Here is a 13,224-nt window from a genome sequence, read left to right as displayed (position 1 = left end):
GTGATACTAGTTTTTGAGGCTCTGGATAAAAATACAGTAATTGATTGAAGAGTTTCAGAAGTAGCTGCTTATGGGAAACCTTGTAAGTATTAAAAGAAGCAGTTCTTAGTTCAGCAGGTTGAAACATTTGTTCTGGTGCACAAAACAGCCTGGAGGGATTTTCACAGCTTCTCTCCTTCTGTTGGGCTTCTGCTCCAGATCTTCCATGTTTCATGGCAGTTTGGGATTCTCTGCTATTTGTGGGATGCACTCCTACTTCTCTCCTAAATAACTACCTACATTTCCTTGTCCCCAGTCTAGATGCAGGTGGGACAAACATTCTTGCTTTCTCAGTTCATGTTTCCCAATCTCTTGAATTAATTTTCCTATCTCCCAGGGAAGGGTGATTTTCTGTCCCTGAAGAACATAACAATCAACCTTTATTAATGGGCATAGCTTTGGACAATCATATTCATGTCAAGAATAAACACAACAAGAGGATTTCTTTTGTCTCTACAGTTTGTTTTTTAAGTACTAAACATCCACATACTACCAGTGGTTTATGGAGCTGTAGTGGCTCATAGGTTTAATATAATACTGTGTTATCCCATAGGCATATCCTCCTTTGTATTTTACTCGGGTATAATTAGTATATCTGTTAAAAGGGTGAATAATTTAGTTATTTTATTTTACCATAGAACATCAAAAATATTTAAAAATGCAAGCTATACAGCAGTACTAGTGGAATGTGGTGTCAGACATCAAGTAAGATGTAAAAAAGTTTTGGTCCCAGGCATTAAGCTTGATTGTTTCTGGTTTTATGACCATCCAGGTAATGGTGCCTGGGAGACAAAACACACTTCTGCTTCAGCCTCTGCTGTCTGATACGGAATACAAAGTTACTATCACTCCCATCTATTCTGATGGGGAAGGAGTCAGTGTCTCAGCTCCAGGCAAAACTCGTAAGTACAAACTTTCTTCTTGTCTTTGGCCAGGATATGCATGAAGAAAGGCTTACGCTTTTGGCCTTTTTTCCTTGACTGTAGTAATGTGTTTCAGTATAAATGTAGGCTTATTTTACATGACTTATATGACTTGACCTTTTATATTAATCTCAATTTATTTATAAATAATGGGTGGCTGCTAATTGATGAATTGTATGTTACATTCAAATACTGTGAGTTTGCAGAAACTTGTTGAGTAATAAAGCTGGTAAGCCCTTGATAGATAGCCCACCAAGGACCAGCCAACTAATGTAGAAAATAAAGTAAACAATGTCTGCTGGGATAGTATCAAACCAACCATTATACTGTTAGATTTTCTTTTGTGTGAGATCATTACTTCCTAAAGGTCATTTGAAATGCTGCTGAACTTTTTATGTGTTTGTGTTATCTCTAGAGTTCTGACCAAGCACCAGAAGATTGCTCAGCTGTAGTTTAAGTTTCCTCTCTACTGTATATTGGCAAAAAATCATCTTATTGTGCACAGCTAGTCATGATAGTATAATTTTATTGAATTATTCTCCTAATTTACATAATTTGTGCCTAAATTGAAATGCTATTCGTTCAGACACTTAAATCACTTGTAAATCATTCCTTTCATTTCATTTGATAGTGTTAAGTGTTCACAAGAGCATGATATATGCATTAAAAACTAGTGCACTTAAAAGAAACTGTGTAAATAAAAGATAATTATCTCTGAATTGTCTTACGTTTTTAAAAAAATGTAGGAACAAAGTTGGGAATTAATTTGAAAATTCATTGTTAGTTGAAAAAAGTTCGTAATTAATCCTTGGTATAACTTGGTATAACATTCTTAAATATATCAACATTATTTCACTGATGTAATGCCAAGGATGAATGTGATTAAAGGCTTTAATCCTGACAATTTACCTGTAAATCTGAGAGTACTGGGTATTGCACTATTTTCATGTGCATGCCTTGAGTTTTATGCATGTACTTGTATGAGATAAACTTGTAAAAGCTCAGTTTGGTTTCCTTTTAGTACCCCTGTCTGCTCCTAGAAATTTACGTGTCTCAGATGAATGGTACAACAGACTACGTATCAGTTGGGATGCCCCGCCATCCCCAACAATGGGTTACAGAATTGTCTACAAACCTATCAACAGTGAGTTTTTAAACTGGATTTTTTTGGTAATTTGTTTTTGATTGTACAATATCTTGACATCATTTTTTGGTGAATTTTGTACTTAAATCTAACAGTTGCAGTTACAACCTTGAAAGTGCTATAAACTTGGTTGTCTCAGGTTTCGAATATAAAAGTTTCATAGTCACAGAATGATGCAGGTTGAAAGGGATCTTTGGAGATTGTCTGGTTCAACTCCTTTATCAAAACAGGGCCAACTTGGAACAGGTTTTGCTGGACCTTGTTCAGTTGAGTTTGTAATATCTCCAAGGACGGAGATTTCAGAACATCCCTAAGCAGGTGTTTCAGTTTTTGACTACCTGCACCATGAAATTGTCTTTCCTAATATCTAATCAAAATTTCCCGTGTTGCAAATTTTGTCTGTTTTCTCTTAACATCTTACTGTTTGCCTCAGAAGACATTTCATCTCTGTCTTCTCTACCTGTTCACATTAGGTAGGTATAGACAGCAGTAAGATTCCTCCTTAGACTTCCCATCTTAAGGCTGATCAAACCCAACTCTTTCAGTCTGTCCTTTCATGACATTTTACCGTGACTCACTGTTTCAGAGACTATCTTTGCTTTCTTCCTGTTCCTTTCTTCTATGTTCTCCTACTCTTCAACTTATCTCCCCTCACTATACAAAGTTTTAGTTTCTTTGACTTTTACTCCCACACTACACTTCACAAGTACTTCACATTTTATTCATTGCCTGTTTTGTTTGTGCTGCATTCTTTGCTCACCTGCACATTGCAGCTATAGACAAAACACCCAAACTCCAAATTTCTTTAGAAAAATATGGTCCTCTATTGAGAGTAAAACACAAATGTGTGACCGTTAAGGGACTAAAATACTGTCCAAAGACTGTTGTCTGGTTTCTGAAGTGTATCCAGAACAACTGAGAGAGGTGACAAAGGAGTTGTTTACAGTTTTGATTTGTGAAAGTTTTATTCTTTTCTATTTTCGTGATCATTTTTGCACAGTGTTAAATGATGCTGTTGTATAAGAACCCCTTAGGGACTGTATTGCTGGCTGGCATCTGCTGTCACCCCTGTTGGTCCTGGCACACCATCAAGCTGAGGAGAATTTTGGCTGCCTATTTAGGGCAGTAGTAAGTCACTGAAGCAGAACAAAAGGGTCTTAACAGATGCCAGTGTCTAGCCCTGCCCTAATGAATCCCGCTGCTAAATTTCTCAAGTGTTGTGGCTTCTATCTCTGCAAGGACTGAGCAGAGTGTCTTTGTTTTTGTGTATGGTAAAAAAAAAAAGGGAAGAAAAATAGCAGTAACTTTAGGAGCACATGTAATTTTGGATGTGTCTTAAGATTTAACTACCTGCTAATTCAATGGATGAGCAAATGATTTTCTTATTTATTTATTTTTTTTCAGTTCCTGGTCCTGCATTGGAGACCTTTGTAGGGGATGATATTAATACCATTCTCATTCTAAATCTCTTCAGTGGAACGGAGTACAGTGTTAAAGTATTTGCTTCATACTCAACAGGCTTCAGTGATGCCCTAACAGGCATAGCCAAAACCTGTAAGAAAGATTTCATGCTGTTCAGATCTCTTCAGGCTGTTTTTTTGCTATAGCGATGGCTTTGTGCAGTTTCCTGAATAAATTTTCACATGGAAGACTTTCTCAGCTGTGTGCAAATTGATTTATTGAAATAAAAGTCTCTTTATCAGACTATATCAGGCTTTAAAATAATCTGCTGGACATTACCAAGACAGGGATCATAAAGCAGATATTATTATTTATCGGCAAAACATATTTGCCTAGTAGTAGATGTAAATCTCCTTAATGGCAAGTCTATTTAGTCTTTTATTTCTAGCTCCATATATATAATATGATTTAGTTTTTATCAACATAAAGCTCAATTTTAAATCAGATTGTGACAGAAACATTGGCTTATAATGATATTTTATACTTGTAGTAACTGAATTTTTAGCAGGGTTCATTATTTAGTCTTAATCAAATTGTTCAATCAAAAAGTTCCAAACTTTTGGTCTAAAGATTCACTTTTTTTTTCTTCCTGTTATGGATTTTCTTGACTTTTTTTAAGCAGCTTTTGAAATTATTTGTTAACGACAAATCTGCACAAGTATTTCACTATAATTCTTTTGTAATTTTTTCTTCTATGTCTTACCAGAGGCACAAATCTAATTTTCTGGTTTTTAATTTTCAGTGTACTTGGGTGTGACAAATTTGGATTCCTATCAAGTCCGCATGACTAGTCTCTGTGCTCAGTGGCAGCTTCACAGACATGCTACTGCATACAGGATAGTTATAGAATCACTTGTGGGTAAGTTACTAAATCATTCAATATGCAGCTGCAGCCTAACCCAGGGAATTGAATTGCGTAAGTTAAGAAAATGTATGCAATTGAACATGTAGACTGGCTCCTGAAATACTGTAAATGATGGACAGAAGAGAGTTGTGTACACACTGAAAGTTTCAAGAGTAGAAGTATCATTCCTGTCCTTTTATATCAAACAGATGTTGATAACTTGTCCTTTCTATGGGAGTGAGTTTTATCTATCAATAGAACATAGGTAAGTACCTGAGTTTTTCACTGGTTTGAGGGACAGAAAATGTATAAAGGATGAACTGAATACACCTAAGATTGTAAATAAGTCATCAGTGATAGCTCTGTAAGATTAGGATGGATGTGAGAGGAAGGTAGTAGGGTAGGGAAGGCTCTGATTGAGTCCAGACCTTGTTCACAGAGTTGGAACAGCATCCAGTTTTGTCTGTTCTTATTCCGTTGATTGTTAATTATAGCTTGTAGTAATGTTACTCATCTGGATAAACATGAGATATTTTTATGTGGCAACACATGGTATCTTGATGCTTTTGGCACTGACTGTGTAGAAGGTGAATTACAGCCTCTTCCGTCTCACTGATTCTCAGGTGTAGCCAGAAGAAGTTATGGACAAGTCACATTTGTGCAGACTAACTTACTCTTATCCTCAGTAGACATCAGTGATCGTTTAAATGGTGACAAAAGCTTGGATAACTTGAGAGAAGGGCAGTTAATAACATTTAATGGGATCTATCAAAGGTATCATGAAAAATAATACTAATTTGGTTGCAAAAAAGTAACGACCTTTCTGTGGAATGGTAAATGGGTGGTGATACGCTTTATTTGAAGGCCTGGAATACAAACAAACTGTTCAGAAAGCAGAGATCTTGGCTGGCACAAGACAGCACAGATTTCCTTCTCATCTGGGAGGTAGCCAACATTCTGCTTTCATCATACAGAACTGCCAGATTTGTTTTAGCTGAGCCAAAAGGGCCTAAATGTGAGCAGAACGAGCTAAAGTGTGAACAATTGCTTCTTATTAACATCTATCATGAAGAGTTTTGATTGTCAGATTGAGTGTGTGTCCCATTCAGGCAGTGATCAATTATTTTTATACTATTATAACACCTCCTGATGCGCATCAGGTGTTTTTACCTTGGCAGCAAATGACTGTTTGGCATTTCTTGTATATACTCTGTAAAATGTGAGATCAGTTGCTTGTATTTCACTTCTTTCTGCTACAGATTATGAATTGTGCTGAAGGTTTTCTTATTAAAATATGCTTTATGCTATTTCCAGTACCTGCGCTTTTTCCATTGTCAACACGTTTTTCAGTTCAGAATTTAGCAGAATTAATTCTGGAATCCTTTAAATACTATTCCTTAACCAACTTGTTAAGTGGTTACTAGCGAAAGCTGGAATAGAATATCTAACTCAGTTTCTCTTGCAATTACTAAGCACATTACATACTCTGAGAACCATAGGCATAGACAAAGGATGCCATAGAATTACATAATGCAACAATTACGCATTAGACTCTGATAATTTAGGGCCAGATCCAAAGCCCATTGATGACAGTGTTTTTATTAACTTCAGTGCATGGGGTGAAATTAATCATTTTTCCTGCAGATGTCTGACACATTCCTCAGCTCCTACTTAATATGAAGGATTAAATGTTACAGAGACCTCTGCATAGAGGTGAATTTCCAGATATAAGGCAGCATGTAGTTTATTAATTTATGCCAACTAGTTGCCCTTCATCTGCTGTCATGTCCCCTTCTTATTTCAGACTTAAATTACTTTATTCAGTAAAACAGTAAAGGAATGTTTTAATGGTTTCTTTTATAATTCCAGATGGGAAAAAGCGAGAAGTAAATCTTGGTGGAGGGACGCCTAGACATTGTTTCTTTGAGCTGATGCCTGGAACTGAATATAAAATTAGTGTTCATACACAGCTTCAGGAGATAGAGGGCCCTGCTGTAAGCATCATGGAGACAACCTGTAAGTAAAATAGAGCAGAGTTCAGCCAGCAGCAATAATGCTTGATTGCTTCTTGTGTTTTGCCCTTTGCCAACAGATGTGCTGTTCCTAGGCAGTTTCCTTGAGTTTTTAGTTTTTCAGCTACTTTGTGACTCCTGAAATGTAAGCCAATATATCTTGCTAACATTTTTTTTTTTTCTTCGTCCTGCTTTTCGTCTTGCTGGCTTTTATGATAACACCACAGAGGTGTGGGATTCTTACACAACTGCTGTGTCTTACTTGTGAAGTCACATTTACCAACTGTATTGGACTTCTTAATGAGAATGAAATAGGGAGGATAGCTTTAGCTTTCTTCATAAAAAAGTCCCACTAGGGAATACTCTGAAAATCTGGGACTTTGGGGAAAAGTATCCAGAAAAATTAAGCAAACAGAGAAACAGAGGAAGTTTTATAACCTGCAGCTCTTGTTATTTAGTAAAATTTCACCAGTGTCCGAATAATTTACAGTTAAATGAGGCCTTAATACCCAGTCTACTTATGTATTTTAAACCAAACCAACCAACCAACCAACATATTATTATTCTCAATAACAGAAGACAGGAAAAAAAGACCCTGCACAGCTGTTTATGAAGGCAAGATCCTCTCATGAATTCAAAATACTGCAAAACAAAGTACAGCATGAATAGAGAGAATATTTTATTATCTTTTTTTTCTTCAAGCCCACTTTCGATATCAGTGATACCCTTCTCATACTGTATTACTATACACCATAATGCTATTACCCTTCTCTAAGGGTAGATAATGTTTATAATTTTTCTCTTCAAGTGAACACTCCCACACTTATGGTTTCACGTAGGAAAAACTTGCACCGGTGCATGACTCCACTTCTCACTTTTCCAGGGCTCATCCTCAGAGCAGTGAAGAACAAGCCAAGCTTCTCCAGCTTTTTGGAGGAATGCATTTTGTGTGCTCTGCAGTTCAGGGAGTTAGGACACGTAAGGAAGAGCACACCTTGGTTTACATGTCCATTTGAGAAACATAGTTTGTGATGCAGACAAATTGTTGTATCACCTCAGATGAAAACACTCTTCAAGGTGACCTGTACCTCTCTGGTGCTTAGAGAGCAGTCTTTCAAGTCATCTTAATGCAGTTATGACCCTTTCTAAATGGGTCTGGTCTTGGTCTGTGAATGGCCATGGAGGTCCAGGGCATTAGTTTCTTGTAGGTGTTTCCGAGTCTTGGTGCTTTCTCTTGTTGGGGTTGGGAAAACCCACATCGTTTGCAGTGGGAGTCAACTTGGATGTGAGCATGAGACTTGTTATGAATCCTGTTTGCACTGATCTTTCCCAAAGATACGTGCCCTTTCTGAAGTTGTCGTATCTAACACTATCCATTGTCTATAAATGTAACACAAAAGTAACAAGTATAGTCTTACTTGAAGGAATGATATTCTGTCACCTGTGGCTTCCTATGCTAATTGCATTGAAAAAAATTGGAAAAAATGCCCTTGAACGAAAGTGGAAGCTTTTCCTCAGATGCACTTGTGGAAGTCAACATATGTGCATGTTAACTCTGAGAATTCAGCCAAGACTGTATTTGAAAGGCACTAGATGAAGCTGTTGCATTCAGCAAAGCTGTCAATCAGCGATCATGTGTTCAGCTAGGTTTCTGGGAGGTTGTCATTGCAAAGCTTATTTTCAGGACAAGGGTGAGACAGTTTTCAGAAACTCCATATAGTAACCTTAGTAGAAATTGCTGCAGGCAACAAATCCACAGCCCTTATAGAGTTGTGGTTGGAACTGCATTTCTAGTTGGGTCAGGGTCTTCCACCAGAGTCAGGAAAATCTTAATCAGGGCAGGCTGTGATCTGGTCTGAGTGCAGGCACTAGTTTGCTTATGTACCATCTCTTTGTATTTTGGATTGCAGGACTAATACCTTCTTCCTTCAAGGCTGGGTAGAGACCTACTTTCTATGACTAAGAAGGACTGGTTGTGGTCAAAAAGGAAAAGGACACTGACCTTTTACAAAATGAATTACGGATACTAGATCAAGAATAGGGCTGTCACATAGTCTGCTACACTGGGGAAACTCAAAAGGGGCAGTTCCAGTAGTAATTCAGTTGTATCTTTGTATCATTCACACTGAAATGCAGCCAATCAATTGCTCTGTAATAATACTGTTCTTTTTCAAGTGGTCAGTAGAGGAGGACATTACATGCCCATGTTCGTCTACATTTCTCTCCAACTGCATAACTAGTTGATTGTAGAGATAACAAATTTTAAATGTGGAGATGAGTAGAAAATGCTGTCTTTAATATGGATAAAATATATTGGGCTTTTTAGTATTTTTCAATATTCCTTCCTTTTATCCTCCAGTACCATTTCCAACTCAACCTCCAACAACACCTTCAACACCACCTCCACCACCTACAATTCCTCCTGCAAAAGAGGGTAAGTGTTGCATGTGTGGATTAATAATAGTTTTAAGGTGTTGATGCGATGTTTTTTATGCTACTGACACTATTGTAGACCTATGGGGATCAGATTTTGAAATACATTTGATACAGTGATACTGTTAAGGCAGCTGGCTTAAATTTAATGAGCCAAAAATCTGACATCATTATTGTATTGCTGAAATTTGGAGAAAGGAGTGTTAATATGTGTGAAATTTTCTTTTTCCAGAACTCCTAAACTGTACATATTTTGCAACTAAAGCAGATGTCCTGGGGTAATTAAACTTCTAAAGCATCATGATTTTAAAAAATATGTCTATTTTAGGTAATGAGAAAAGTGTTGGCAATGTTCAGTCTCTTCTCTCTTTAAAACTTCCTTTTATTTATAATTTGAACACATAGTGTTTTATACAGCCTCATAAATATTTCTGTGAGGGAAGCATTACTGCTGAAGACTGAGGGTCAAATCAGTCAGCCTGAAGTCAGTGGACCAAACTGGTGTATAATAATTGCTAATTTAGAAAATAAAGTCCACACCTGGTGATACTGCATAGCAGCAGATGTTTGGGTGTTTTTTAATCTAAGGAGTAATCAACAGAAAACAAGAAATACAGGTACATATCTTCCTGTGCCATTCTCTGGATTTAGATGAACATTTTTCTTCAAGATGAAATATGTTGAAAAGCATAACTTTTCTCTGAAACTGTTTGTTTTTAACCCCAAGCAATAGACTTCGATTCTGTAGAGTGTGGCAGGCTCCCAGCTCCCATGAAAGAGTGAACAACTTGTGTGAGCAGGTGTACAGCTCTGCAGGCCATCTTGCATAAGAGCACGCTGGAATAAGTTTAGATGGGGGAAACCTGCGTTGCTCGTAAATAGTCCAGTTAAAGCAGTGAGTATTAGGCAGTACAGAACTTAAGGTAACTGAATGGACTAGTTTTCCCACTGGGAACCTCCACAGTTGAGTTTCTCTTATTTTTTCTTTACTGTGTAGTGCTAAGAGTCTGGGATTCTATAAATTCATGTGTGACTTTGTTTAACAACCTAAATAAAAATAGAAATGGTTATCCAGATTTTAAAGAAAAAATTATGGCCTTGAAGTGTATTCTGTGATATAATCCATCAGTGCAGACCGTTCACCCCTTGCAGAGCTCAGCTGATTCTACACCTCGCTGATGTCAGTGCCAGCAGGTCTGTTTCCTAAAGCAGTATTAACTAACATTAAACAAGAGCTTTTCATGACAGTGCATTTTTAAAAGTGATTTATGAGATTTCATGAGGAGTTGAGGCATTACTCTAATTCCAAAATACCTGCTTTTCTTTTTTAGTGTGCAAAGCAGCCAAAGCTGATCTAGCATTCCTGGTGGATGGGTCATGGAGTATTGGAGATGACAATTTCAATAAAATAATTAGCTTTCTCTATAGCACTGTTGGAGCTCTGGATAAGATTGGTCCTGATGGAACGCAGGTAATCAACATGTAGAGAGGCAGAGGGCATATGGACTTGACAGGGAATTTTACACTAGCACCAGAAATGAAATGAATCAAAAAGTAATTGACATAGTTTCACAGTTCTTTTGAAAATATAAACTGCTTTAGGACAGCATTTTTTTCAATATCTTCTTTTATGCACACCATATGGTGAAACTCATGATAGGAATTTTGCTAGCATGAAGGCTAAGTATCATTTCAGCCTCCTCTAAATCATTCTAATGAGGTTTAAGTTGTGTTAATATTTTTGGTATTGGTCCTCACTGTGTTGTTTATTTCTAAATAAGCTAAAAATGGCACTGATAGGGAAAATTAAAAGTTTATTTAAAATCATATGCTTTACAGAATCTAAAGTGCTTGAAATAAAATACAATATTTACAATAATTGTTCTATTTATGTATTTGTTTAAAGCAATGCTTGAATCTGCTCCAGAAAAGATTATTGTCAAATATATTACTCTTCTAAGTGTTATCTGTATAATATGCAATTTGAGAGAGCATTGAAAATAATTTTTAATTTGTCCAAACCCTGAAGAATGCTCAGTTTTTACTGTTTTTTGCTATGCGGCTATTTTCCCAGAATATAGTCCATATGTTAACATATGTCAATATATGTTTTGTGAGTTGTAGAGGTTTATGTTGAAATACAGTGTCTGAACTCATGTAGCATCATATTTGGGAGAGGCAATGTTTCGGGATATATTCTTTCATCTTTCTTTTACTTGCTTCGCTGTTGCTCCCGAACTCAGTTGCTTATGTGCAGCTATTAATTCGTTGAGATTGAATAAATCCATGCAGTTCTTTGTGTGAGTAACTGTACATGTGTGAGCAGCTGTAACTAGGATTTTGCTTTTGGGCTCGATTGAGAATGCTTTTGCCAAAGTGGGTATTACTTTTCTCATCCTGTTTGCTGCAAAAAGAAACCAAAAAGTGTTAGATGGTTGCCAAGGCTGCAAAGAGTAAAATTAAACTTTATTTAGTGAAAGCTTTTTAAAGAGAGAAAAATTCTGGCTTCAATTTAAGGACAAAGCAAAGTTACAAGATAAATCTTTGTTATAAATGCACTGATTCGTTTACTTTTTGCTTATACACTGTGTGCTGCTTTAGTAATGAACACATCTTCTGTGTGCACAGGTGGCAATAATTCAGTTCAGTGATGATCCCAGGACAGAATTTAAATTGAATGCATACAAAACAAAAGAGACTCTTCTTGAAGCTATTCAGCAAATAGCCTACAAAGGAGGAAATACAAAAACAGGTGAGAAAGGTCATGATTGTGACCCAGATTTTCTCCCTGCTATTCTCTGTAAAGTATTTCTTTCCCATTTGCTAAGTGGTTTAATATATCAGTGCAGAATCAGTGAGAACATAGTTATCTCCACACTGGAGGTGAAAGGTTGGGCTTTGAAGTTAGAAAGTCTTCGTAATCTGCAGTTCACACCCTTCACCCTCTACTGCTGGGTATTTACCCCTCCGACCAACAGTGATGTCAAGGATCAGGGAAGAAGGGAGAGAGGCAACTAGGCAGAAGTGAATGACTTTGGGTATTGGGGAAAGTGGAATGGGGAGTAACATGAAATCAGCTTGGCAAGTGGAAAAGTAGGGGGAGAGAGAAGGTGGGAGGGAGTTTGCAGAGCATGTAGAAAATGGTGGGCAGAGAGGAGGGTCTGTTTGGTTATAACCCAGGGACGGTTAAGCCTCAGTGATATGTTTAAGACTGGGCTGGGGGAAGATGTCTGTTAACTGTATGTAGTTGCATTTTAATTAATCCCTTAAAATAGCTCTCTGATGTGAAGAAATTAAAGATGACTGCTGAAAGGGTTAAAAATCTCTTATAGTTGGAAACCATATGTTTTTTTATTCTCAGACTGCACAGAAGTTTCTTGCAGCTGTTGCATTGCATCCAATCTCAGTAGTATCAAAATAACATATTCTCCTTTTACTCAAGAAAGTGCTACAATGGCACTTTCAGTTGTTACCTGGACTGTGCTCTACGATCCAGTAAGGGAAGATTTTGTTCTCTCTAACGTGCACAAAATACCCTTTCTCACACATGTCATGTTCTTGATCTTCACCTTCTGGATTGAAAGATGGATGGCTGAAGCCATCAAATTTTCAAAGGTTAGGGTCAAAATTAAACTTTTCTAAATCTCTGTTTTAATAACCACAGAATGCAGTAATCTACAGATTACTTGGGATGCAACAGGTTTCTTTTTTGATCAATGATATATCAATGACATATGATATGGGAAGCCAATAGAAACTGGATTTATGTCACAGTGAAAGTATGTTGTCGATTTTTTCTGTTTCAGGCAAAGCCATTAAACATGCAAGAGAAGTTTTGTTTACTGGAGAGGCTGGCATGAGAAGGGGCATTCCAAAGGTTTTGGTTGTCATTACTGATGGGCGATCACAGGATGATGTGAACAAAGTCTCCAGAGAAATGCAGCTAGATGGTAAAATGTGTAGTTTTAAGAAATATTCACATTTTCCTTTTTCTTGTTAATTATAACTATGTAAGTGTGGGCATGAGATAAGTGTAACTTCTTCTTCAGGAAGACTTCCAAATTGAAAGAAAACAGACAGCAATTGCTGAGAAACTCAGATTATCACTAGGATAGATTATGGATTTTTTTTTTTTGTGATTAATGCTGCTATTTTTCATTTGGTAGCAGTGTTAAAATCATGTATTAGTCAATGGAATTGCTCCCATGATGAAGAATTTAGGGGGCATGATATGGAAAATCTGGACTGTCATCTATGAAGTGTAGTCTTGTGGTTATCAGCAAACTGAACTGTTTTGTTATCTATACAAGATGTCCTTTGAAAATTCTTTCATATGTTCTTTTACTGGTTCTGATCTGCTCTCATGTT

At 36.9% G+C, this 13,224-nt stretch overlaps 1 protein-coding gene across 1 annotated transcript in view; it reads left to right on the top strand.

Annotated features, from left to right (window-relative positions):
• Window positions 1-13,224, top strand: part of COL14A1 (collagen type XIV alpha 1 chain) — a 128,827-nt gene that overhangs the window by 63,685 nt on the left and 51,918 nt on the right. The window contains exons 20-28 of the mRNA XM_074898499.1: window positions 812-941; window positions 1,984-2,106; window positions 3,511-3,660; window positions 4,310-4,426; window positions 6,281-6,427; window positions 8,783-8,857; window positions 10,188-10,327; window positions 11,485-11,608; window positions 12,663-12,806. Coding sequence (XP_074754600.1) covers window positions 812-941; window positions 1,984-2,106; window positions 3,511-3,660; window positions 4,310-4,426; window positions 6,281-6,427; window positions 8,783-8,857; window positions 10,188-10,327; window positions 11,485-11,608; window positions 12,663-12,806 — 1,150 coding nt within the window. The remainder of the gene's footprint in view (window positions 1-811; window positions 942-1,983; window positions 2,107-3,510; window positions 3,661-4,309; window positions 4,427-6,280; window positions 6,428-8,782; window positions 8,858-10,187; window positions 10,328-11,484; window positions 11,609-12,662; window positions 12,807-13,224) is intronic.

The sequence above is a fragment of the Athene noctua genome, chromosome 2 (genome assembly GCF_965140245.1).
Source record: "Athene noctua chromosome 2, bAthNoc1.hap1.1, whole genome shotgun sequence".
NCBI lineage: Eukaryota > Metazoa > Chordata > Aves > Strigiformes > Strigidae > Athene > Athene noctua.
Note: the sequence above shows the minus strand (reverse complement) of the source record. Positions and strands in the feature narration are given on the sequence as shown.